Genomic DNA, 27,882 nt, shown 5'->3' with positions numbered 1-27,882 from the left:
AGTTCTGGTCGCCTCACTATAGGAAGGATGTGATTGCTTTGGAGAGGGTGCAGAGAAGATTCACCAGGATGTTACCTGGGATGGAGCGCCTCAGCTATGAAGAGAGGCTGGACAGGCTGGGGTTGTTTTCCTTGGAGCAAAGAAGGCTGAGGGGGGACCTGATTGAGGTGTACAAAATGATGAGGGGCATAGATAGGGTAGACAAAGAGGAACTTTTCCCCTTAGTAGGGGGGTCAATAACAAGGGGGCATAGATTCAGGGTAAGGGGCAGGAGATTTAGAGGGGATTTGAGGAGGAACTTTTTCACCCAGAGGGTGGTTGGAATGTGGAACTCAATGCCTGAAAGGGTGGTAGAGGCAGGAACCCTCACAACATTCAAGAAGCATTTGGATGAGCACTTGAAATGCCATTGCATACAAGGCTATGGACCAAATGCTGGAAAATGGGATTAGACTGGACAGGGATGGATGGGCGGCGCAGACACGATGGGCCGAAGGGCCTCTTTCTGTGCTGTAAAACTCTATGACTCTATGACTCTATGACTCTATGAGAACTGTGACCTTCAGCTCCATCTCTCGAGTTCAGATTTCCCCTTTCTGTGTTCAGTCAGTTAATTCCACATGATCACTACGGTCGTTGTTAATTTGGAAATGAGGTGGAGCCAGTCACTTCCTTTCTGTGTAACATTGGCTCACTGAAGTCTTGTTGATGTATTTGATGACCTTAAGTTGTTGGTCAGCCAAATAGGCATATGGCCATGCTTGCGGGTGTTTCCAGTCTAATGTCAGGTGGTTGAGTAACAAATACCTGGTTAACCAGTGTGTTAAGGTTGTTGATCACCATGACCTGTGTAGCATGACACCATCCAGGATAAAACAGTCCACTTGATCGGCAGCCCATTTACCATCTTAAACATCCATTTTCTCCACTACCAGCACACCGTGGCTACAGTGTATATTAGCCACAGGCTGCACTGCAGCAACTCGCCAAGGTTTCTTCAACAGCACCTCTCAAACCCACGACCTCTACCACCTAGAAGGACAAGGGCAGCAGGTGCTTGATACCACCATCACCTCCAAGTTCCCTTCCAAGTCACACACCATCCCGACTTGGACATATATCGCTGTACCTTCATTGTTGCCGGGTAAAAGTCCTGGAACTCTCTCCCTAACAGCACTGTCAGAGCGCAGGGACTGCAGCAGTTCAAGAAGGTGACTTACCACCTTCTCAAGGGAAACTAGGGGGTGGACAATTAATGCTGACCTTGCTAGTAATGCGCCATGTGCCAAGAATTAATTTTAAAAAAATCAAATAGCCTGCACTGCAAGCCTGCTGGTTAATTAAGACTTTAACCTTTAGGCAGAAAACTAAATATGGAGGATTAGTCTATGACAAGTTAACTTTCTCCCCTTTGCAGGGAGTGTTGTGTGTTCCATAGTGCAATCAATGTGCAGGTTACATTTTGTGGATATTCTAATTTAGTACTGAATCTAATTATTTCAGTTAAACTGTATCCGCCACAAAACCTGAGTGTTCATTTTGCCGGGAAGGAAGAGCTTTCAGTGATCTGGGATATACCAAAGAATCAGAATCCAAAGTGGCTTCAGTATGAGATGGAATACAAAAGCAACATGGACTCAGACTGGCAGGTTGGTACATTACACACTGTGCTGTGAGCTCATCTCTACCTCAATTTTAAAATTCTCATCCGTGTGCTCATACCCCTCCATGGCCTCACCCCTCCCTCTCTCAGTGACCTCCTCCGGTCCTACGACCCTCAAAGTCCTCTGCACTCCTCCAATTCTGGCCTCTTGCCCATCCCCGATTTTCATCGCTCCACCATCGGCGGCCGTGCCTTCAGCTGTCTCGGCCCTAAAGCTCCGGAATTTCCTCCCTAAGCCTTTCCGCCTCTCGACCTCTCTCTCTCTCCTCCTTTAAGACGCTCCTTAAAACCTACCTCTTTGACAAGCTTTTGGTCACCTGTCCTAATATCCCTTTATGTGGCTCGGTGTCAAACATTGTCTGATTACGCTCCTGTGAAGCGCCTTGGGACATTTTAGTATGTTAATGGCGCTATATAAATGCAGGTTGTTGTTGCTGTTGGGCAGGGCAAAGGTTGCCAAGTTGGGATCACGTGTGAAACAGCTGTCAAAAAAGGAGCCTTTAGGAGAAATAATTATGATGAAAATAAGTGACAAAAAAATCACCTGAACAACTGGAGCTGGATTTATAAAATGGAGTGGTGCGAAATACATTAAAATCAGATACGTTTTAATTCAAAATGAGCAAGTTTTACTCCAAATAAGTGAGATTCAATAGTTCTGCTTATGATTCATAAAAGCCCTGACTGAACAGGAAATAGGCTTTAATTTCCCCTGGTTATGCATTTGCATAAAACTCCTTTGTGGACTATTTAAAGATTTAAAATAAAAAGAATCCCCCCCTCCCATATTGTTTAAGAAATGGCAGGCCCTGAATGTCCTTTTAATTCTGCTTCGGTACTGCAAAATAATTCTTACTATAGTCACTGGATGATTGCTTAAAGCAGAATACAAAAGAGTATGAGGAGAAAGTCCAAAAAATTCAATTAGCTGGGAGAGAGAGAAGTAAAAAAAACAATGTCTGTGTAAATTCAGTCCCCGAGAGGAGCCTAAGTTCATTGCAGACAAGAAGAGCCGAATGGCCTCTTCCTGTGCTAAAACCTCGGGGCTTGAAAATCCACTGAGACCCTTATACCTCTAGACTCAACAGGGTGAATTTTGACTGGCGATATCGATTCAGCCGCCCGTTATGCATCTCTCCCGAGTTTCATCTCCCATTGACTTGAATGGAAGCAAAATTCAGGAGAGATGTATGCCGGGCGGCTGAAGTGATATTGCTCATTTTACAGTACCACTGGTTCTGCAGGGAGTAAAAACAATGGTTGATATCTGGGCTTAGTGGTCTCATGTTATACAATAGAATATCTTCAGATTCACTGTGCGAAACACCATGGGAGATGAGAAAGATTGCAGGAACTAAAAGCCATTATCAGGTTGCAATTTAATCACGAGCTTTTGCAGATCACCCATCGACATCTCCGCTTCACTTCCGCCGTTTATATTATAACATTGGCTGAAACTCTTGATTATTTTATGGCTTCATTGCTCTCTTTTCTGATATTCCATAATTTTATATATCTCTTCAGAGAATTCTGGAGTAAATGTTGGTGAGGAGCAGGTATCACAGGATTTGCACATTTCCAGCCAATGATTTGCCTGTTCATTGAGGTGTGGGAAATCTTGGGCTGAGAGTGTGCAATTTTGCACTATTTGCTCCGGGCATGCGTCAAGAAGTGGTGCATCGGAATTTGTAGCCCTTGCTTCCTGGTCTGTGCTGTGCTCGTCGAGGTGATGGTAAAGGAGCTACAATTGGCCCCAGTGCTAAGGAGGGCAAAGGTCAGCCAGGGTTCCCACTCATAATCCCGATTGCATCTGGTAACCCCTGCTTAAAAGTGCACCTGTACGGCTGCCAAATGAAAACTTGATAGAGCTCAGCTACGATGTACCTCCGAGCGTGGTCAAATAGCTTACCAATACTTATTACAAGAGGAGTTGATTATAAGAGTAAAGGGGCTAAAAATTAAGTAGCGCCCCAAAGACTTCGCCGGTTTTAGCACCCCAGAAAAATTAGCGCCCCCGTGATGGAAATTGAGTGTTATCGTCCCAAGAGGGAAGCAGGGCGCTACTGGAAGCGCCCCGTATCTCTCTTGGGGCACTGTGAGGGAACATCACGGCGTTGTGTGCTGCAGTGCCACGCGCTGTGCCACGTTGTGCCGCGGTATTACAGGCCTTCCTCCCCTTCTTAAAGGGGAGGGGCCTTGCGCAGCGCAACCCGGGGCCCAGCTGGGCCCCCCGGGGATCGGGAGTGCCGGCAAAAGAGCCCAGCACTCAAGAGAAGTGCCGGGCTCTTGGAGCGCAGCTGGCACTCCGCGGGGGTGGGGGGTTGCATTTCAGGAGGCCGGGGATGGAGGCGCAGGCAGGTGCTGGCACGTGGCCGGCAACAAAAATGGCCACCCCGCACATCGCTTTTAAATAGTGCCTCCCTGGTCGCAGGTAGTCCCCCCTGACCCCGTTGGACATAGCGTCTGGCGGTAAGTCAGGGGGCGCTCCCAAAAATCGCGGCCGGAGCGTGAGCGGGGTGCTGCGCACAGTGATGACGTCATCGCCGGCGGCACAGCTCCACGGGGCGCTACCGGTTACCACCGCTGCTAACCTCCTGCAGAATTTCGCGAGAGGCGTGGGCGGCGACGCACCTGGGCGCTGGTTGCTTTGCGCCCCGTTAGCACCCTCTTAGGGCGCTAACGGGAGGCGCAAAGCAACCAACTTTTTTCCCCCAAGAAGTCTTACTGCAATTATACTGGGCCCTGGTGAGACCACACCTGGAGTACTGTGGACAGCTTGGGGCCTAAAAATTCGGATGCTTTGCGCCTCCCGTTAGTGCCCCGGCGAAGTTAACGCCCCAAAGGGGGCGCGATTCAATATTTCCCCCTTGGCCTCCTTACCTAAGGGAAGATATATTTGCTATAGAGGGAGTGCAATGAAGGTTCACCAGGCTGGTTCCTGGGATGGGGGGATTATCCTATGAGGACAGATTGAGTAGACTCGGCCGATATTCTCGAGAGTTTAGAAGAATGAGAGGTGATCTCATTGAAACATACAAAATTCTTACAGGGCTTGACAGGGTAGATGCAGGGTGGATGTTTCCCCTGGCTGGAGAGTCTAGAACCAGGGGTCAAAGTCTCAGAATAAGGGGTCAGCCATTTAGGACTGAGATGAGGAGAAATTTCTTCACTCAGAGGGTGGTGAATCTATGGAATTCTCTACCCCAGAGGGCTGTGGAGGCTCAGTCGTTGTGTATATTCAAGGCTGAGATCGATAGATTTTTGGATGTTAAGCAAATCAATGAAAATATGTGGATAGTGCAGGAAAGTGGAGATGAGGTCGAAAATCAGCCATGATCTTATTGAATGGTGGAGCAGGCTCCAGGGGCCAAATGGCCTACTTAAACATAGAAACATAGAAGATAGGAGCAGGAGTAGGTCATTCAGCCCCTCAAGCCTGCTCCGCCATTCAATGAGATCATGGCTGATCATCCAAATTCAGTACCCTGTCCCTGCCTTCTCCCCATATCCCATGACCCTTTAGCCTTAAGAAATATATCCAACTCCTTCTTGAATATATTTAATGAATTGGCCTCAACTGCCTTCTGTGGTAGAGAATTCCACAGGTTCACCACTCACTGGGTGAAGAAATTCCTCCTCATCGCTGTCCTAAATGGCTTACCCCTTATCCTTAGACTGTGACCCCTGGTTCTGGATTTCCCGTCCATCGGGAACATCCTTCCTGCATCCAGTCTGTCCAGTCCTGTTAGAATTTTATAAGTTTCAATGAGATCCCCTCTCATTCTTCTAAACTCCAGCGAGTATAAGCCCAATCAACCCAATCTCTCCTCATACGTCATTCCTGCCATCCCAGGCATCAGTCTGGTGAATCTTCGCTGCACTCCTTCCATGGCAAGAATATCCTTCCTCAGATAAGGCAACCAAAACTGCACACAATACTCAAGGTGTGGTCTCACCAAGGCCCTGTACAACTGCAGCAAGACATCCTTGTTCTTGTACTCAAACCCTCTCGCTACGAAGGCCAACATATCATTTGCCTTCTTAACCACCTGCTGCACCTGCATGCTTACCTTCAGCGACTGGTGCACAAGGACACCCAGGTCTCGTTGCACTTCCCCTTCTCCCAATCTATTGCCGTTCAGATAATAATCTGCCTTCCTGTTTTTGCCACCAAAGTGGATAGCCTTGTATTTATCCACATTATACTGCATCTGCCATGCTTTTGCCCAATCACCCAACCTGTCCAAATCATACTGGAGTTTCTCGGCATCCTCCTCACAGCACACACGCCCACTCAGCTTTGTGTCATCTGCAAACTTGGAGGTATTACATCTAGTTCCCTCGCCTAGATCATTTATATATATTGTGAATAGCTGGGGTCCTAGGACTGATCCCTGCGATACCCCACTAGTCACTGCCTGCCATTCGGAAAAAGACCCGTTTATTCCAACTCTTTGCTTCCTGTCTGCCAACCAGTTCTTTATCCAAGTCAGTACATTGCCCCCAATCCCATGTGCCTTAACTTTACACGCTAACCTCTTATGCGGGACCTTATCGAAAGCCTTCTGAAAGTCCAAATACACCACATCCACTGGTTCTCCCTTAATCTATTCTACCAGTTACATCCTCAAAAAATTCCAGTAGATTAGTCAAGCACGATTTACCTTTTGTAAATCCATGTTGACTTTGTCCGATCCTGTCACTGTTTTCCAAGTGCTCTGCTATTACATCTTTTATAATGGACTCTAGCATTTTCCCCACTACCGATGTCAGGCTTACCGGTCTGTAATTCCCCGTTTTCTCTCTACCACATTTTTTGAATAGTGGGGTAACATTAGCTACCCTCCAATCCATGGGAACTGTTCCAGAGTCTATCGAATTTTGGAAGATGACCAGCAATGCATCTACTATTTCTAGGGCCACTTCCTTAAGTACCCTAGGATGTAGATTATCAGGCCCTGGGGATTTATCGGCCTTCAATCCCATCAATTTCCCTAACACCATTTCCCTACAAATACTGATTTCTTTCAGTTCCTCCCACTCATTAGACCCTATGTTCCCCGACATCTCTGGGAGGTTATTCGTGTCCTCCTTTGTGAAGACAGAACCAAAGTATGTATTTAATTGGCCTGCCATTTCTTTGCTCCTCATTATAAATTCCCCTGATTCTGAATGCAAGGGACCTATGCTTGACTTCACCAATCTTTTTCTCTTCACATATCTATAAAAGCTTTTACAGTCAGTTTTTATGTTCCCTGAAAGCTTACTCTCATACTCTATTTCCCCCTCTTAATTAATCCCATTGTCCTCCTTTGCTGAATCCCAAACTGCTCCCAATCCTCAGGTTTACTGCTTTTTCTGGCCAATTTCTATGTCTTCTCCTTGGATCTTATGCTATCCCTAATTTCCCTTGTTAGCCACGGTTGAGTCACCTTTTTTGTTTTATTTTTATGCCAAACAGGGATGAACAAATTCTGTAGTTCATCCATGCGATCTTCGAATGTTTGCCATTGCCTATCCACCGTCAACCCTTTGAGTGCCATTCCCCAATCAATCCTACCCAACTCGCGCCTCATAGCATCGTAGTTTCCTTTATGTAAATTCAGGACCCTGGTCTCTGAGTCAACTACTTCACTCTCCATCTTAATGAAGAATTCTATCATATTATGATCGCTCCGACCCAAGGGGCCTCGCACAACAACATTGCTAATTAATCCTTTCTCATTACACAATACCCAGTCTAAGATGGCCTGATCTCTAGTTGGTTCCTCAGACATATTGGTCCAGGAATCCATATCGTACCCACTCCAGGAATTCCTCCTCCACAGTATTGTTACTAATTTGGTTAGCCCAATCTTTATGTAGATTAAAGTCACCCATGATAACTACAGTGCCCTTATTGCACGTGTCTTTAATTTCCTGTTTAATGCCATCCCCAACCTCAGCATTACTGTTTGGAGGTCTGTATACCACTCCCACTAACTTTTTCTGCCCCTTGATATTTCTCAGTTCTACCCATACAGATTCCACATCATCAGAGCTGATATCCTTCTTTTCAATTGTGTTAATCCCCTCTTTAACCAGCAATGCTACCCCACCTCCTTTTCCTTTTTGCCTATCTTTCCTGAATATTGAATACCCCTGGATGTTGAGTTCCCAGCCTTGGTCACCCTGGAGCCATGTTTCCATAATCCCAATCATATCATATCCGTTTACCTCTATTTGCGCAGCTAATTCATCCACCTTATTACGAATGCTCCTCGCATTAAGACACAAGGGCCTAGAAATTCAGTTGGGCGCGCCAGCCGTTAGCGCCTTAGGAGGAGTAGATCTCGAGCGCTAGGCGCTTAGCGCCCGGGCGCAGCGCGATCTGCGCCTCGCCCCAACTTCAGTACACATTTAGCGCCGGCGCAAAGTCTTAGCGCGCGCCCTGCTGCGCGCGCAGATCATGACGTCATTTACTAGTGCAACGCCCTTTGTGCGCCCCGAACCGGAACTTCACTCGCGCCGCCCCATTGTGCGCTGGGCGGCCCGAACAACTGTGAAGTGGAACGGTACACAGCCAAGGCGGGCCGCGGGGAGTGCTAATTAAAGGGCACTTACCCTGCACTATAAAGGGCAGCCATTTTGCAGCATTCACTCTTGTGCAACGGTTTTTTGGAGAGAGACCAAGGAGGAGAGCTTACTGGTTTGGACCAACACTAGGACAGGTATTTTTGGCTCAGGCCAGAGCTTAGCAATTATCTTTGCCTTCATTGAGAGCTCATTGTTTCCCAGCATATAATGGGGGCTGCATTGGGTGCCAACGCTGAGTTTCAGCCTTATGCCAGAAGGGCTTACAGACGCCGTGAGAGAGTGGCAGCCCTGGCTAGACGCAGAGGGGGCAACAGGCGTCGCCAACTGAGGCCTTACCCACCCAGGGTATACCGCCAGCAGTCCTCCTATCTGACCATGTCTGCCGCGATGTGTGTAAGGAGGCTGCGATTCAGAAGGGAGGTGGTTGCAGACATCTGCCAGCTGCTTCAGAGAGATCTGCAGCCACAGCTGATGCGCAGGACGTCTCTGTCGGTGGCAGTGAAGGTGACGGTGGCTCTCAACTTCTATGCCACCGGCTCCTTCCAATCCGCTGCTGGGGACATCGCTAACATCTCCCAGTTCGCCGTGCATTGCTGCATCCGCCAGGTGACCGAAGCCCTTTTCACAAGGAGACATCAATTCATCTCCTTCCCCATGACCCTGGACAAGCAGCAGCAGCGTGCAGTGGGATTTGCAAGAATAGTGGGCTTCCCCATGGTGCAGGGCGCCATTGACTGCACGCATGTGGCTTTGCGGGCACCTCTGGAGCATGCCGAGGATTACCGCAACCGGAAGGGCTACCATTCCCTCAACGTACAGCTGGTGTGTGACCACAGGCAGAGCATCCTAGCTGTCAATGCCCGCTTTCCAGGCAGCAGCCACGATGCCTTTATCCTGCGACAGACAACTGTGGCTGACATGTTCCAGGCACAGCCTCACCCAACAGGATGGCTTATCGGGGACAAAGGCTATCCTTTGTGTACCTGGCTCATGACCCCGCTCCGCACGCCCACGACCCCTGCTGAAGAGGCATACAACGAGAGCCATCAAGCGACTAGGAACATCATAGAACAAACAATCGGCGTCCTCAAGCAATGGTTCCGCTGTCTCGATCGCTCCGGGGGAGCCCTCCAGTATTCGCAGGACCGAGTCTCCCAATTCGTCGTCGTTTGCTGCATGCTGCACAACCTGGCTATCCGCAGGACTCAGGCACTGCTACCTCACGTTGGACCCCCACCTCAGGAGGAGGAGCAGGAGGAGCATGAGGAGGAGGAGGACGAGGAGTACCAGCCCAGGAGGGAGGCACAAGGTCCAAGGGCCGCCCGTCGGCGGCTTATTGAACGTCACTTCTAGGCCCCCTGTCAGGGAATGGCTTGTGCCAATGAAAGAACATGATTGCAGCCGTTCCGCAAGCCCTCAGCCGGTTAAGGCAACAAACACTTCAAAGATCAAACATGGACAATGTTAATAAATAAAATGCTTTATTGAACAAACTCAGGGCCCTTCCCACATGAAAACCAAAAACAGACGAAACCCCCAAAAAACACTCAAACACATTACTCGCTCCCACAACCTGGAGAGGATTAACAAAACAGTGCAACTAAAATGGCCGTCATCCTCGGACTTCAAAAAATACAAACATCACATCCTCGGCCTTCAAAAAACAAACATCCAATTCTCGGCCTCAAAAAACAAACATCCAAATCTCGGCCTCAAAAAACAAACACAATTGGCCACACATTCGACTTTTTGGCCCGCTAGGTCGATGCCTTGGCCATCTTTGTGTGGCCCCTGCCCACCCTGCTGCTCCTCCTCAAAGTAAGGCCATTGGCTGCTGCAAGGCTGGGGGCAGGCTCCAGAGGGGCACATGTCGTGATGGCAGATGCCCTTGGGGGTCGGCCTATTCGAGGTCTGGCCGTCGAGCGGGCGGCTGTTGAATGCTGCAGCTGTGGCTGGCCAGCATCAGTCGCTGCAGCAGCTCCTGGCAGCTCCACTGGGGGAGTGGCAGTGGCGGCTGGAGGAATGGGGGCAAGCTGGCGGATGGCAGGCGCTCGCTGGTCGCCTGAGACACTGGCACTCGCCCGGGCCAGCACTGCAGCATGCGCACCAATCTGCCGAGGGACAGACCGCTGTGCTGCTGCAGCGCGCCGGGTGCCCTGGCGATGCCTGGCTGACACAGCGAGTGTGGCAGCAGTGAGTGCCCGTGTTGACCTGTTCAGTGACCTCATCAGAGCACCCAGTGACTGCACGGCACCACTGATCAGCTGCCCACTCGCTGCCTGAGCTGCCCCGAATGCCGCACGACTCGCTGCCTGATCTGCCCCAAATACCGCCCGACTCGCTGCCTGCTCTGCCCCGAATTCTGCCAAACTGATGGCCTGTGAGGCCCCGACATCGGTGACACTCCGAGAGAGGGACTCGATGGCCTCAGGCAACCACGCCACTACCCCCATGAGCTCCGTGTGCCGGCGCTCCGAGTCCGCGGACAAGTGCTCGAGGCGTTCCATCTCCTCGGCGAAGACCATCTCCGGACTGGAGGCCGGACTCTCCCTCTGGGGAGAAGGCCGCCGAGCTGTCCGACCCTTCCTGCGTTGCTGGAGGCCGCTGGGCCCAGCAATTGGACTCCCCTCTGACCCTTCCCCCCTCTGAGGAGAAGGCCGCCGAGCTGGCACCCCCCTCCCGCGTTTCTGCAGGCCGCAGGTCCCATGAGCTCCCCTCCCCTCCGACACTTCCGCGACGCTCCCCTCCAGGGAAGACGTGTCCCCTGCATTGGCATGGGTTGCCACGGCTGAGGGTTCCCCTGATGGGCCGCCTTCCTCTTGCTCCTCCTCCTCCTCCTCCTCTGAGGGGCTGTCACTGGCAAGTTCAGGGACCTCCTCCTCACCATCTGAAACCAGGAAGGCACAAGAGTAGCTTTAGAGTGAGGAGAGGGCGTCAGCGAGGGATGCATGAGTGGTGGCATTCAGCGCATTGGTCGGACAGTGGCAAAGGATGTAGATCTGATGCGCAAGTGGGACGAGAGAGGTCCAAACATGGATGTCCTTACCATTGGTGCCCAGAACAGGGTCGGCATCTCCACATGCAACGGGGCCAATCACCCGGGCACCCATGATGCGCTCCACGCGATGTTGAAGCTCGGTGAGCGGCTGGATCTGGGGTCGGCCTCCCCCGGTCGCAGTCCGGCTCTTCCGATTATTAGCCAGCTTGGCCTGCAAGAAAAAGGACGGCCTCTAAGCACAGTGTGTCGCCCTGATCTTGTGTGCACTGCCTCCCATGGTGGAAGAGCCTGGCCAGTGTGTCGCCCTGATCTTGTGTGCACTGCCTCCCATGGTGGAATAGCTTGGCCAGTGTGTTAAGTGCAGAATGTGCAATTGATGTTCATGCCTGTTCCATAGCTGCTGGATGAGGGCTGGCCATTAGGGCTTTCAGGTCCCTTTGCCCATAATGTGAGGTGCACATGCAAGGATGAGGAGGTCACTGGAAAGGGTACTCACCCTGACAATCCGCGTGAGGTCATTAAACTTTTTGCGGCATTGGACACCGGTCCTGGGGACCTCGCTGTTGGCTGACACCTTGCTGGCGACATGCCTCCAGGCTCTCCGGTAGGCGCGGAGCGGCGCCTTCCTGCCATTGTCCGGGTACAAAATATGGCGCCTCTTCTCCACACCACCAACCAGCACACTCAGATCATGCTCTGAGAAGCGCTGCGCTCGTTCACGGGCCCTCTGCATGGCTTCAGGCGCTATTTGGGTCCAGCAGCAGTGTTCAGGCCTAGCTGGAGGGCTCCACTATCCAGGGCGTGGCAGCAGACAAAGTCGACCCTTCCCCCTTAAGAGCTGGCCGGCGCCAGGGTGTCTGCTGTCAATCACGAGATGGCCGCATCTGCGCTGCGCCCGGCCTGGGCACTATCGCTCAGCACCTCCGGCTTAGCGCCTAAAGAGAGGCATCCAGGACCAGTTTTAGCGCTCGAGCAAACTCTTAGGGCGAAGCTAATGAATATCGCAGAAGTGGCCTCGATTTGGCGGCGGGCGCAAACTTTAGCGGCCGCCCGACTTTAACGCCCCAAAAGTGGCTACAATGAATTTCTAGGCCAAGGCCTTCAGGCTTTTTTTTTAACACGCTCACACCTTTTAGGATTATTATTTACTGTGGCCATGTTTGATTTAAACCCTTGGGCCTAGAAATTGAGGTTGCGCTGTGCCGGGGCTTAACGCCGGAAATTTAGCGCCGGTGCTAAGTCACGCTGTGCGCGCCAAAAATTCAGTAGCGCCGCGCCCAAACGGCTGCCGGCGCTACTGAAGGCTGTTTGCGCCTGAAAACTGGCGCTACGCGCCGCATTGCGGCGCTATTCCGGCGCTGCGGCGTCCGATGCGGTGCGGCAGGCTCGGGAAGTGCAGGCCTCCTCCTTCAGTTAAGGAGGAGCTGCCTGCACCCGCCTGCTGGCCGGTAAAATCTTCACAAAAATGAGCCCGGCACCTCGGGGAAGTGCCGGGCTCGCAGCCGAGAAGCATCTGTTCCGCGGGGGGGGGGTGGGGGAGTCCGGGAAGGGAGGTGCGGGCAGGCAGCCAGCGGGAAAGCGGCCGGCCGCCGCTCCACCTTTATGCGCCGGCGCAAAGTCGTGCAAGACTCTGTTGCCAGAGTCTTAGTTGCGGCTGCCACGGGCGAGGCGGCCGCAACTGAATTTCGGCGCTGGGGCCCGTCACCATGGCAACCGGGACGCTGCGCACACCGATGACGTCATCGGTGCCGGCGCAGCGCTACCGGTGTAACGCCGATGTTGGGCACTAGTCAATTTCAAAACCGGCTGTAAGTCCAGCGCAATGCCCTCTAGCGCCGCAAAATGGGCGCTAAGCCCACTCAATTTCTAGGCCTTGATTTCTCTGACTGCCACCTTTGTTTTTCTCCTTCCTTTCTTTTGCTTCTATCCTTGTTTCCCTTTCCTCTGTCTCCCTGCTCAGGTTCCCAACCCCCTGCCATTTTAGTTTAAACCCTCCCCCAGAGCACTAGCAAACACTCCCCCTAGGACATCGGTCCCGGTCCTGCCCAGGTGCAAACCGTCCGTTTTGTACTGGTCCCACCTCCCCCAGAACCGGTTCCAATGTCCCAGGAATTTGAATCCCTCCCCCTTGCACCATTCCTCTAGCCACATATTCATCTGAAATATCCTTCTATTTCTACTCTGCCTAGCACGTGGCACTGGTAGCAATCCTGAGATGACTACCTTTGAGGTCCTATTTTTTAATTTACCTCCTAACTCCCTATATTCAGCTTTTAGGACCTCATCCCGTTTTTTACCTATATCATTGGTACCTATATGCACCATGACAACTGGCTGTTCACCCTCCCCTTCCAAAATGTTTTGCAGCCATTCTGAGACATCCTTGACCGTTACACCAGGGAGGCAACATACCATCCTGGAGTCTCATTTGCGGCCACAGAAACGCCTATCTATTCCCCTTACAATAGAATCCCCTATTACTATAACTCTCCCAATCTTTTTCCTCCCGTGCTGTGAAGCAGAACCACTGACAGTGCCAGGAAGTTGGCTGCTGCTGCCTTCCTCTGATAAGCCATCTCCCTCACCAATATCCAAAGCAGTATATCTGTTTGAGAGGGGGATAGCCACAGGGTACCCCTGCACTTCCTGCCTGTGTCTACTACTCTGCCTGGTGGTCACCCATTCTCTTCCTGCCTGTGCAGCCTTTACCTGCGATGTGACCAACTCCCTAAACGTGTTATCCACGATGTCCTCAGCATCGCGAATGCTCCAGTATGTATCCACTCGCAGCTCCAGCGCCGCAATGCAGTCTGTCAGTAGCTGCAGCTGGATACACTTCCCGTAAACATGGTCGTCAGGGACACAGGAAGTGTCCCTGATTTCCCACATAGCGCAAGAGGAGCATACTACGGGGCCGAGCTCTCCTGCCATGACTTACCCTTTAATTAATTCAAATTAAATTAAATCAAATCAATCCCACCAATTACACTACAATTAAATAATATACTTAAGGGCCCTGGTTTACTACAGACCCGCTACACCACAGACACCCTATAAACTATAAACCACAAAATTTAAGTTTGGAAAAAAGGAGAAAGAGAGAAATACTCACCAACCAATCACTTACCTGCTTTCTGGTGATGTCACACTTCGATTACTTTTTACTTCTCTCTCTCCCACCCTCGGAGCTCGGAGATTGATAAGCCTACCTGCTCCACGCCTCTTTATATCACCGCTGCTGCCTCGCTCCACACAGGTCCGCTGCCGCTGTGGGGCCTACCTGCTCCTCCGTCTCTATCACCGCCGCTGCCTCGCTCCACACAGGTCTGCCACCGCCGCCGCAGTGAGGCCTACCTGCTCTTCCTCGCTCTTAAATCACCGCCGCTGCCTCGCTCCACACAGCTCCACCGCCGCCGCCACCGCGCCTATTTCTTATGTTCTTATGTTCTTACTCAGTGTCAAAAGCTCGTGCATAAATTATGACCATGCTAGAGAGGTAGCAGAGGGTGACTGTTATGTTCTTACTCAGTGTCAAAAGCTCGTGCATAAATTATGACCATGCTAGAGAGGTAGCAGAGGGTGACTGGCACCTGTGGAACCCCAGTACTTAATATCTTCCATTGGGGAGGTGAGGGGGAGAAAGATTGGCAGAAATAATTTGGTGTGAAACAAAAATTAAAAGGTGCTTCTGTTAATACAATCATCCAGTCACTCTTCAATATTTGTCTCCCTTGCAGGTGAAAGAATTTGAAACAAAGTCATTTACTTTGCTAAGTGTTGATCCTGCAAAGTGCTATTTCTTTCATTTAAGATCCAAAATGAATGACCTGTACGCACAGGAAAGTTACTGGAGTGAATGGGGACCCATGCTTATTTTGAAAAACAAGACAGTAGTAGGTAAGTACAGAATCGTGAATTTCCTTGTCTGATTTTGTAAATGTTGGCCTAGAAATTCAGCCATGCAGCGCCCTTTTCCGGGCACTAAACAGTCCCCAAAGCCTCCAACATGGCAGGTAGGAAGCGCTCGCTCATTACAGGCCAGGGGTGCGCCTCCCACCATATTGGTAAAGGTCAAAAACTCAGCGTGCAGTCTCCACACCTGAAACAGGCGCTAGCACTTTGCATATGCCTGTTTGAGGCCCCCACTGCAGGATGGGCCTGCCCGAATTTCTAGGCCGTTATGCTCCTAAATAAAGGGCTGGAAATTCAGTATCGCCCTGGTTGGGGGCGCTAACTTTTGAGAAGTTGGAAGTTTAGCGCCAGGTGCTAATCAATCTCACTGCCCGCTAAATTCAGTCTCAGCGCTCAAAGAATGCAGAGTGTAATGATATCAGCAAATAGAGATGGTATTTGCCTGTTCGATTATGATGCCTTAATAGCATGATTGCATGTATTGATTGCTTGTGCCTGACCAGCAGAGGGCATGTGACCGAGAGAAGCAAGGCAGTGAGGTTTTGGTTTCGGTTTCGTTCTAGATGCATCACAGCAACGTGTCTCCTGTAAAAGCTATATAAAAGAGTTGAACAGACTTTAGATTAAAACTCATTCTCTTTCATAAATGTCTCATCATTGAACTCACAAAGAAATCAATACATGGTGTCAGAAGTGGCTGAAAGAGAGAAAGAGAAAAACTCTGAAGTTAAATCAGCTCTCCACAGATTAGCAAGCCAAAAGAGAACATCGTTACTTACCATTAGAGAATAGCTAACGAAGTGAAAGAATGGAAGGTTTACACCCACCGGCGACGCTGCAATTGACAAGTAATGTGGCTGAAAATTGGAGGAGATTCAAACAACATGTGGGGTTGTATTTATCAGCAATTGGAGCTGACGAGAAAAGTAATGACAGGAAATCGTCACTGTTCTTACATGTCGTGGGTGATGAAGCGCTGGAGGTGTATAATAACTTCACATTCGCTACTAATGGAGACAAAATGAAGCTAGATAAAATAATGGAACAGTTTGAGGCCTACTGCATACCTAAACGTAACGTGACATTTGAGAGGCACAGATTTTTCACATGTGTTCAGAAAACGGGTGAGACTATTGATCAGTATGTGACTGGACTGAGAAACAGAAGCAAATCGTGTGAATTTGGGGGACTGACAGACTCGCTGATAAAAGACAGACTGGTGTGTGGTATTCCAGATAATGGTCTAAGAGAAAGACTGCTAAGAGAGCAAGATCTAGACCTGGGAAAAGCCATAGCACTGTGTAGGGCTACAGAGACTGTGAAGTTGCAGGCAAAGGAGCTGTTCAGTGACAATAGCTGCAACGTGGATGCAGTGAGAAAGAACGGATACAAACCGTTTAACAAAACGAGCGCCAATGTGAAAAAAGAGGCGTGGCCAGCGAACGAAAATGAAAGGGACAATCAAAAGCCATGTAGTCGATGCGGTACACAGCATCCACCAAAAATGTGTCCAGCATATGGTAAAAAATGCAATAGTTGCAACAAGAACAACCATTATGCCCGTTGCTGCAAGAACCAAGTGCAACAAAGCAAGGTCCATGCAGTAGATGAAAGCGACATAGAGGAGTTCTATGTAGATGTTGTGTCTGAAAACAAAAAAGAAGAAAGAGACTGGATGTTGACACTAAAAGTGAATGACATACACATTCCATTTAAATTGGATACTGGAGCACAAGTTAATGTGATATCAGAGACTGATTTTAAGAAAATTAGGCCCAGACCAAAGATACATGGAATCAAAGTGAAAGTGACAGGATACTCAGGTACTGATATACCAGTGAAAGGAAGGTGCATTGTCAAAGTAACACACAAGGACAGAGAACACACGTTAGCATTAATCGTGGTGCCAAAGGAGGTGCAAGCCATACTAGGTTTAAAAGCCTGTGAGAGACTGAACCTGGTAAAGAGAGTCCTCGTTGTGGAAAGCGAAGGAGAGACAGTCTATGATGAACTGAATGTTGCGTACACACCGGGTAAGCTGATGTATACAGCAGACATGTTGCCCAGAGCTGTTGACCCAGGAGAGCCCGCAAACAATGTGAAAAGACTGAAGTACAAGGCAAAAGACAGTGGAACTGACTTCTACCAAAGCATGCTTGTATACCGCACAATGCCGCTCGAGTGTGGTATGTCACCAGCCCAACTCCTTATGGGACGTATGCTAAGGTCAAACCTACCCATCCCGGAGAACCTCCTGAAAACAAAAGAGGGGGAGAAAGTGAGGAAGTTCAAAGAGCAACAGAAAGAAAAGCAAAAGTACTACTATGACAGAGGAACACAAAACCTACCTGAACTCCACACTGGTGACCAAGTAAGGTTCAAAGACAAAACAAACACATGGACTCAGAAGGGAACTGTCCTGAGTGAAGTTCAACCAAGATCATACACCATTCAGACAGATGAGGGTGCTGTTCTGAGAAGAAATCGTCGAGATCTTCTCATGGGACCAGCCACAGCAGGTCAAGAGACTGATACTGTTGAACAACCTGATCACACAGCTGAGAAACCATCATCTGAGGCAACAACTCAGATTCAAGGACAATCAATCAGAAAATCCTCAAGACATGTGAAGCCTCCTGAGAGACTCATTGAGCAAATTTAAGGACTATTGTTATAGAAAGAAGTAATGTTATCTTATTCTTTCTTCAAGTTCTAGTGTATTGACATATTTCATGTGAACACACAAAGCAAGGTTAAAAAACCTTGATCATGATAATGATAATGTAAGTTCATTAAGTGTTACAGTTAAAATGCAGATTAATACAAAGAAAACATGTTGTTAGTTAAAAGTACAATACTTCTGTTTTAAGAAAAGGAGATGTAATGATATCAGCAAATAGAGATGGTATTTGCCTGTTCGATTATGATGCCTTAATAGCATGATTGCATGTATTGATTGCTTGTGCCTGACCAGCAGAGGGCATGTGACCGAAAGAAGCAAGGCAGTGAGGTTTAGTTTCAGTTTCGTTCTAGATGCATCACTAGCATAATGGTGTCTCCTGAATGCTGTATAAAGAGTTGAACAGACTTTAGATTAAAACTCATTCTGTTTCATAAATGTCTCATCATTGAACCCACAAAGAAATCAATACACAGAGGAGCACTGAATCAGACGCTAATGGCATAGGTGAGTGGCGTTCGGCTCCAAGCGATAACGGGTACGAGGTGTTGTGTAATCGGGAGTGAGCATTGGCGCAGGCGCCTTCCAGCCATTAAAGGGGAGGGTCACTGGAGTCTGCACACCAGCCCCCAGTGATTTGGAGAGTGCAGAACGGCGATATGCTGTGGGATGAAATGCAAAGTCCTTTGGCGACCCGCAACACTCCGGAGACTAAGCCACCTTTATTTGGCTGCAGGTACATCCTGCGCTCTCGGCCACTCATAACTGACATTTGGAACAGAGGTTCCTTGACAGCTGGGGCACATCCTTTTAAATAGTGCCCTGCCAGCCAGCTGATTCACGCCTCCGCCCCCTGGCGCTGTCGATGCGAGGTGGGAAGGCAGGGGTCGCTACTGAAGTTTGCAGATCGGGCTGCACGCTCACCGATGTCATGATCTGCATGGCGAAAGGTGCTGAGGTGCTAACTGTTATCACCGGCGCCACGGGACCAGCAAATTTGCCGTGCAACGTGGCATTCACCCCACCACGGCGCTATTGCCTGAGCGCCCCGTTAGCGCCCCCAACAGGTGGTAACTGGGGGGGCGCTAACATGCCAAATTTCTCCCCTTTGTTGTTTAATGTGATTTTTTTTCTTCTTCTTCTCCCTCAAGATTCTTGCCCCTCACGTGGGATAAATGCACTTTATCTGGTTTTACTGCCGGTGGCAGTTCTGACTTTTGTTGTACTTGTGTGCGTGCTTTTTAAAGTTAAAAGGTGAGTGAAGCTTTATCCCTGGAGGGTGCTTCGAGATAGACTTTCTCATTATGTTACTCAAAAAGGGCAGTGAGGTCGCTTTAGCGCAGACAACAATGGATTGTCAGGTTCATTGAAAGGGTCAGAACATCTAAGGGGAGTACTTTCAGTTGTTTCTGGAACAAAAGCATAAAAATACAGAGCCTGGAAAAAGTTTGAAGGGTGGTGAAATACAGCTGTACTATGCTTAATGCATTTGTTTGGGTACTATTTTAACAGAGGTATGAACCTGTTTATTTTTAAAGAATTATCGTTCCCATTAGCTAGGTCAATAGAATTTCATAAGGACATGTTAAGCTTTCATATGCTAATCTCACAGTGTAATTTCACCTCAACAGCCTCTCTTGCCCCATATTGTTAAGGCTACTCCTGCACAGTGTCAGCCAAGGCTTAGTGAGAGCACTCTCGCCTTGGAGTAAGAAGGTTGTGGGTTTCAAGTCCCACTCTCAGCCCAAAATCTAAGCTGATTCCAAGTCAGCACAGTGCAGTAGTGAGAGTAGGCTCCATCTGTCCTCTCAAGTGAATGTAAGCAATCCCATTCGAAGAAGAGCAGGGGAGATCTCCATAGTGACCTGGCCAATAATGATCCCTCGACCAACATCACTAAAACAGATTATGTGGTCATTATCACACTGCTGTTTGTCGGACCTTGCTGTGCATTTCCCCCATTATAACAGTGACTATGGCCTAGAAATTCAGTATAGCCACTTTTGGGGCGGTAAAGTCGGGCGGCCGCTAAAGTTTGCGCCCGGCGCAAAGTCGAGTCCCCTTCGCCGATATTCAGTCGCATCGCCCTAAGAGGTTGCTGCTGCACTAAAACAGGCGATGCACGACTATCATTAGGCGCTAAGCCGGCGGCCCGGGCGCTAACACCGGAAGGTGGGCGCAGGGCAGGTGCGGCGAGCTGCTGATTGACGGCAGACACTCTGGCTCCGGTGAGCTCTTAAAGGGGGAGGGTGGATTGTTTTTTTGAAAGGCCGAGACTGCTGTATTTGTGTTGTTGGGGAGGGCTTCTCTCCATCAGTTTGTTATGTGGTACCGGCACACCAATCTCCTCCTCCTCCTCCTCCTCCTCCATCATCATCATCTTTGTCTCTCACAAAGTGTTGCAAAACGGCTGCCTTTTCTACTGCAGGAGTGCCCTTTAATTTGCGCTCCCCGCGGCCCGCCTCGGCTGTGTACCGTTCCACTTCACAGTCGTTCGGGCCGCCAGGCGCACAATGGGGTGGCGCAAGTGAAGTTCCGGTTCCGGGCGCACAAAGGGCGTTGCACGACGAAATGACGTCATGATCTGCGCGCGCAGCTGAGCGCGTGCAAAGACTTTGCGCCGGTGCTAAATGTCTACTGAAGTTGGGGCGAGGCGCAGATCGCACTGCGCCCGGGCGCTAAGCGCCTAGCGCTCGAGATCTACTCCTCCTAAGGCGCTAACGGCTGGCGCAGCCAACTGAATTTCTAGGCCTATATTTCAGAAGTACTTCATTGACTGTTAAGTGGCTTTGGGATGTCCTGAGGTTGTGAAAGGTGCTATATAAATCCAAGTTCTTTCTTCGTTACTACTCCGACTAAATTCCCGTCCATCAGCTCAGCAGCGACGATGGAGCTGAACAAATTTACTCCATCACTTTCAGTTCTGAACTTGCCTGACCGCTTCAGTCATCTGTATCGCTTTCTGCGCCAAGTCACTCTTGGGATTGTCCATCCAGCTCTTCCTCGGCTTCTAGTTCCATGTACCTCTGCGCAGGGCCGTGCAAAGGTTCTTCTAGCCCTCTCCATTCTTGAAACGCACCCAGACCATCGCAGTGGTCTTTCCTGGATCCTCTGTGGGAGCAGTTGTTTCTTGACCGAGCCGTGTTCTGATGATATTCTTGATTCTTTGCATCCTAGATTGTTGAGCCTAGAAAGATGCATTTGGTATTGGCACATGGGCCTGATAAACCATGAATCCTCAAATTGTGGGCTTGACCAGATGCCAATGCTTCCTGTTTTGTTGACGTTAAATTGCAGGGGAGCATCATTTGTAATTCTCTAGTTAAGACAAATGTCCCCAAAGGTTTAAATATCAGCTGCACTAAATTATCTTGTGCAACGCACAAAGTAGATACAGATCCTCACTTACTCATCTCATTGAAACGTATAAATTTCTGACAGGGCTAGACAGACTGGATGCAGGGAGGATGTTTCCCCTGGCTGGGGGGGTCTAGAACGAGGGGTCACAATCTCAGAATACGGGGAAGGACATTTAGGACTGAGATGAGGAGAAATTTCTTCACTGAGGGTGGTGAACCTGTGGAATTCTCTACCACAGAAGGCTGTGGAGGCCAAGTCACTGAATATATTTAAGAAGGAGATAGATAGATTTCTAGACACAAAAGGCATCAAGGGATATGAGGAGAGAGTGGGAATATGGTATTGAGATAGAGGATCAGCCATGATCATATAGAATGGCGGAGCAGGCTCGAAAGGCCGAATGGCCTACTCCTGCTCCTATTTTTCTATGTTTCTCTAGTTTCTACTTCCTATCACCCGCTAGGTGAAACTGACTAGGTTTTTATCTGATACTGACCAGGACTGTCGAGGGCTGAGCAATGAACCTAGGATACAGGGGGTAAGAATAGAAAGGACTCTGTTAAACTTCAAAATAAACACCTCTCGCAGACCCTTGCCATCCCTGATGATCCATGGAAAATGCGAATGGTATATGGAGAAACAGCTGAGGAAACGCACACGATCTTGCAGGGCTATGGGGAAAGAGTTGAGGGGAAGGGACTAATGGGGCAGCTCTTTCAAAGAGCCGGCACAGGCACAGTGGGCCGAATGGCCTCCTTCTGTGCTGTATGATTCTATAGTTTCCAAAGCCAGGGAGCCCTGATTACAATCTTCTGATCACGGGGACAATAAAATGCCGAATTGCTTTCTAATAAATAATAAATGTCATGTTCACTCCACATGAAATCAATTCTCAGGCACTTGAGGGGCAAAATTCAATTGCTTTGCACCTCCCGTTGCCGCCCCAAGAGGGTGCAAACGGGGCGCAAAACAACTAGCGTCCGGGCGCAGCGCCGCTAATGCCTCCCACGAAATTCAGCGGGAGGTTAGCGGCAGTGGTAGCCAGAAGCGCCCCACGGCGCTGCTCCTCCACTGTTGACGTCATCGCCGTGCACAGCACGCCGGCCGCAAACTTGGCTCACGCCCCCTGACCTACCGCCGGACGCTATGTCCAGCAGGGACAGGGGGGCGTATATGCGGCCGGGGCGGCGATAATTAAAGGGGAGGTGCCGGGCGGCCTTTTTTTTTGCTGGCCGCCTGCCAGCACCTGCTCCCTCTGCCGTCCCTCTGCGGGGTGCTGGCCGTGTTCCGTAAGCCCGGCTCTCCTCTTGAGTGCCGGGCTCTTTTGCCGGTATCCAGGCCCTGGGTCGCGCTGCTTTAATAAGGGGAGGAAGGCCTGCAGTGGCGCGTGGCGCTGCAGCACGTAGCACCGTGATATTCAATGGGAGCGCCCCAAGAGGAAGGGGGAGCACTTCCAGTATTCTCAAACTTTTCTAAAAGATAGCTCCCATTCTTGGGCTATAATGAATTTCTAACACACAGGAAAGCATTATTATTTCAGGAAGAAGCTAGTGATGTCAGTAGATATAAAGCCGTGCTCCTGTGGCCCTGATGTACTTCTCAGTACCTTTTCCTGCTCCTCCTTCAATGGGGCAGTTTGTTTATTTCTCAATTTTGCATGTCGATAGAAGCACATGTCCTACATAGTTTCACACATTCAACCACGCGTGTCCGCAGTATTCAGATGTGAGCACCTGCAAAGAACCTTGAAGGAAAGGGACAGGTAAATTGAAACAGCTTCCAAAACAAGTGTGGAACAATAAAAGAGAAGGAGCTTGCATTCATAAAATGTCTTCCACGATGTCCCAAAGCATCTTACAGACAACATAGTACTTTTTTGAAGTGTAGTCACTGTTGTAATGTGGGAAACGCAGCAGCCAATTTGCGCACAGCAAGCTCCCACAAACAGCAATGTGATAATGACCAGATAATCTGTTTTAGCGATATTGGTTGAGGGATAATTAATGGCCAGATCACCGGGGATAACTCCACTGCTCTTTTTCGAAATAGTGCCACAGAATCTTTTGCATCCACCTGAGAGCACAAAGAAGACCCCCTTTTAATGGCTCATCCGAAAGATGGCACCTCCGCCAGGGCAGCACTCCCTCAGTGTTGCACGGAAGTGTCAGCCTAGATTTTGTGCTTAAGAGTGGGACTTGAACCCATCACCTTCTGGCTCAGAGGCAAGAGTGCTACCACTGAGCCACAGCAGACACATAGATATATAGCATGAATATATTTGAAAGCCACATCTTGTTATTTCTCTCATTTATTTATTTCAGTTCAAGATGTTCTGTATATTTCAGTCCAATGTTAAGTATCTGCCTCTGAATATGCACTCAGTACAGTGTGTTTATCTCTTTAGAGTAAAGGCCCTACTTGTCCCAGGAATACCAGACCCGAAACATTTATTTGTCGATCTCTTTGAGAAGCACAATGGAAACTTTCAGGTAAAATGTGAACAACAGCAATTGTTTTAAATTGTACTTTTATCCTCGAGTCTTCTCTCCTTACTTGACCCAGGTTGGGTTATGATACCATAGGAGCCGACAGCTCCCTGTCACCTCACCAAACTGATACTTATATGTAAGCCTCAACAGTGAGTGTTGGTGGCTTATAAAATATGACCACTTTACAACAAAGGTCGTTGGACAATAATCAGTTGTGCAAGCGCTGGCTGGTTTTTGCTCTTCCGAGCCAATTGCAGCACCTTTACCACTGCCCTGTTTGAGATTACATTACATAGAATCTACAGCACAGAAACAAGCCATTTGGCCCAACCAGTCTGTGCTAGTGTTCATACTCCACACGAGTCTCCTCCCATTCCATCTACCTCATCTCAGCCTTTCAGCAGATCTTTCTATTCCCTTTTCTCTCATGTACTCGTCTAGTTTCCTTTTGAAAGCATCTAAGCTATTTGCCTCAACCACTTCCTGCAGTAGCAAGTGCCACATTCAAACCACTCTCTGAGTAAACAAATTTCTCCTTATTTCCCTATTGGGTTTATTAGTAACTATCTTGTATTTATGGCCCCTGTTTTGGATTCTCCCACAAGTGGAAACATTCTCTCCACATCTACCCTGTCCAACCCATTCATAATTTTAAAGACCTCTACACGGTCACCTCTAAAGTAAAAAGCTCCATCCTGTTCTACTTTTCCCGATAGCTGTAATCTCTGTTCTGGTACAATTCTTGTCAATCTTTTTTGCACTTTTTCCAGTGTTTCAATGTCGTTTTTATAGTATGGAGACCAGAACTGTGCACAGTCCTCGAAGTGTGGCCTGACCAGGGTCCTATACAACAGGGGATCTCAACCTTTTTGCTTCTGAGGTCCCCTCCTGTGTTACAAAAATTCCACGGACCAGCTTTATGCCATGGTTTGACACCTGCTCCTCTTTACAGAAGTGTGGGCCAAAGGTGCTGAGTTATAAGGACCATGTGGAATCTTTTTGAAGCTTACCTTGCACTACCTACAGTTAACTGCATGAATACGAGGCAGAGTGAGGCTGTCTCCTTGAGGTTCTTGTGTCTATTAATAACCCCTTGTGCCATTGGTTAAGTGTCTTCACACCACAGTTAGGCTGTATTTATTCTTGAACCGACACAAAATCTACTGCACAGCTAGACCATTAAATGATGTCCTTTCCAAAATTCCAGTTAAGATTAGTGACTGCTCTACTATCTTAGACCAATTGATCTCTCCAACTATTATCAAATGATATTTTGAGTGCGATGGGGACGTAACGGATATGATTTTTTTTTTGTTTTTATGGGATGTGGGCGTCACTGGCAAGACCAGCATTTATTGCCCATCCCTAATTGCCCTTGAGAAGGTGGTGGTGAGCCACCTTCTTGAACCGCTGCAGTCTGTGTGGTGAAGGTACATCCCACAGTGCTGTTAGGGAGGGAGTTCCAGGATTTTGACCCAGCAACGATGAAGGATCAGCAATATACTTCTAAGTCAGGATGGTGTGTGACTTGGAGGGGAACTTGGAGGTGGTGGTGTTTCCATGCGTCTGCTGCCCTTGTCCTTCTAGGTGGAAGAGGTCGCGGGTTCATGACCTTTTCTAGTTCCTTACCTTAAAGTGCCTAAACTGTCGCGAGTATGACTTAATAAATAATATGTCAAAATCCTTCTTCTTACAAAGGAGTGGATCAGTGTGGCTAAAGATCTAAACGTGGATTTCCAATTGAATTGTATTCCAATTGAATGCCGAATTGAGGAGGAACCAGTGAGACAGAAGATAGAGCAAGAGGATCCTCAGCTGCCTCTGGCAGGCAAGATTGGAAGCATTGAATCACTCCTGGGGAGCCTTAACGAGGAGAAGGAAAAGCCCGCAGAGGATGTGCCAAATTCCCAATTCCTGGTTTGTAAGACTGCCACTATTGACATGTCCAAGGCCATCATGAATGAAAACATGTACATAAGACTATGAACAACAAGCTCAAGAATGCAGTTCTTAACATGATAAGATTCACAATGGATGTCAAGGGTGAAATTAAAAAACTCTGGAGTCAGTACTGATGGTAACTTTTGTAAAAATAATGCTTGAGAAAATATGTGTAGCCTAGTGGGCTCAACCTTCAAGACAGCAGCCTGCTTGCCATGGCACATCTCTTGGGTGTCTACTGTTGATTGTTCTTGTTCACGCACTGGTTAAACTCCATGTCAGTAATTGAGAGACTGTGGCTGGGAAATCCCGCAGAGCCCGCTCCCGCTCCAACGACAATAGTTAGCCAAAAGTGCGGGGGGAAACCTTGCTTACTGCTAGCAGAACGGGAGCATCTCCGAGGAATTTCAGTTATCAGCCAGATCCGACTACCCAAACAACAACTTGCATTTATAGAGCGCCTTTAACGTAGTAAAACATCCCACGGCGGTTTTATAGGATCAAACAACATTTTACACTGAGCCACACAAGGAGATATTAGGACAGGTGAGCAGAAGCTTAGTCAAAAAGGTGGGCTTTAAGGAGCATCTTCAAGGAGGAGAGAGAGGTAGAGAGGCGGAGAGGTTTAGGGCAGGAATTCCAGAGCTTAGGGCCTCGGCAGCTGAAGGCAAGGCCGCCAATGGTGGAGCGATTAAAATTAGGGATGCGCAAGAGGCCAGAATTGGAGGCGCGCAGAGATCCCGGGGGGGTGGGCTGTCGGGCTGGAGGAGGTTACAGAGATAGGGAGGGGCGAGGCCATGGAGGGATTTGAAAACAAGGATGAAAATTTTAAAATAAAACTTCAAATGATAGGAGTCTGTTTAAAAAAGATCTTTTTAATCATCTTACATGTGGTGTATGTAACCGTTCCACCTTTAAGAGAACTATTTTAAGAGATGCACTACTTTATCTTGGCTGCTGTATACTGTAATACCGGTGGTGACCACACCGGTATATAAGTGCTGTGTAATGATTTATTGGGCAGTTCAGCCTGACCTCCGACTAGTAAAGACCTGTTGAATTTACTCTTGTGGTCTGTGTGCAGTGATTCTTATTAACAATAACTAGAACACACAGACTTAACATTACATGAAAGTAGATTTGATAAAGGAGGGAAAGGAAAACTCTTATGTACTGTACAGGACTATCTGTTGACTCAGACATCGGTCATTCTATTAAATGTATAGCAATGTATATAAGCACAGTCACTTAACACATGAAACCTCAGTTAACTATAATGAAACAGTACAGTAACAAGCTGTGGGTCTAACAATTGTGGTGAGCCAAGCAATTCAAGACAGCGTTGATGTTCCGCAAGCTGTTTAACATGGTATTATTGTACAACAGATTGTTAAGAGCCACAAAAAATCAACCAATGTCTTACCCAAAGATCGTTACTCCCCAGAGCACTACAGCATTCTTAAATCAGAGAGTGCTGAGATGTGGGTCTGTATCTGGGACTTTTGCTTAATAAATAATAATAATCTGTGGCAAAATTCTTCTTCTTCTTCTCCTGTGATGAATGCGCCTGAGAACACTTAGGAGGAACTAAGGATGCAGTGGGGCAATTCTTTTCACTAAAAAAGAAAGACTTCACCTTTCACGACCTCAGGACGACCCAAAGGGCTTTACAGCCAATGACGTGCTTTTGAATTGTAGTCACTGTTGTGGTGTAGGAAACGCGGCAGCCAATTTGCGCACAAGCAAGCTCCCACAAACAGCAATGAGGGAAATGTCTGTTGTGTATGTAACCTGTTCCACCTTAAGAGAGCTTAAGCCTGTTCCACCTTAAGAGATGTACTACTTTCTCAGGCTGCTGTAGACGTAATACCGCGGGTGAACACACCGGTATATAAGCACTGTGCAGTAATCTTGTATTCAGTATAGTCCCTACCTCCAACCAGTAAAGACCTGTTTTTATTGTTACTCATTAGTCTGTTTTAATTAACTAAATAATTCACAGACTTAACACTGGCGACGAGTCAGGTTCTTACCCTGCGGCAGTTATTCCACGGCGGTTGAAGAGAGGTTTCAAACCTCACCACTCACCACCCCACTGGAAGTGACAGGCATTAGGACCCTGAAGCCTCCATCAGCTTGTGAACCGGAGTAGAAGACAGGACTGGGGGAAGAGAGAGGTACAGGGCGATAGCGATCGGCAGATAAGGGCCGGGCCGCTTTGAAGTGAGGGGCGCAGCCGGGCCATCGATCGCATCCGCTGATA

General features: G+C 48.6%; 1 protein-coding gene across 1 annotated transcript in view; it reads left to right on the top strand.

The window, feature by feature from the left end:
- crlf2 (cytokine receptor like factor 2) overlaps positions 1-25,871 on the top strand; it is a 57,164-nt gene extending 31,293 nt beyond the window's left edge. Inside the window, exons 6-10 of the mRNA XM_085999940.1 lie at positions 1,504-1,649; positions 14,975-15,144; positions 18,991-19,083; positions 23,594-23,678; positions 25,377-25,871. Of these exons, the coding sequence (XP_085856066.1) occupies positions 1,504-1,649; positions 14,975-15,144; positions 18,991-19,083; positions 23,594-23,678; positions 25,377-25,664 (782 nt within the window). The 3' untranslated portion in view covers positions 25,665-25,871. The remainder of the gene's footprint in view (positions 1-1,503; positions 1,650-14,974; positions 15,145-18,990; positions 19,084-23,593; positions 23,679-25,376) is intronic.
- Positions 25,872-27,882: the final 2,011 nt, after the last annotated feature.

This window comes from Somniosus microcephalus, chromosome 10, assembly GCF_052327205.1.
Source record: "Somniosus microcephalus isolate GS21.2 chromosome 10, FLI_Smic_1.0, whole genome shotgun sequence".
In the NCBI taxonomy this organism is placed as follows: Eukaryota; Metazoa; Chordata; class Chondrichthyes; order Squaliformes; family Somniosidae; genus Somniosus; species Somniosus microcephalus.
This window is presented reverse-complemented; position numbering and strand designations above follow the sequence as displayed.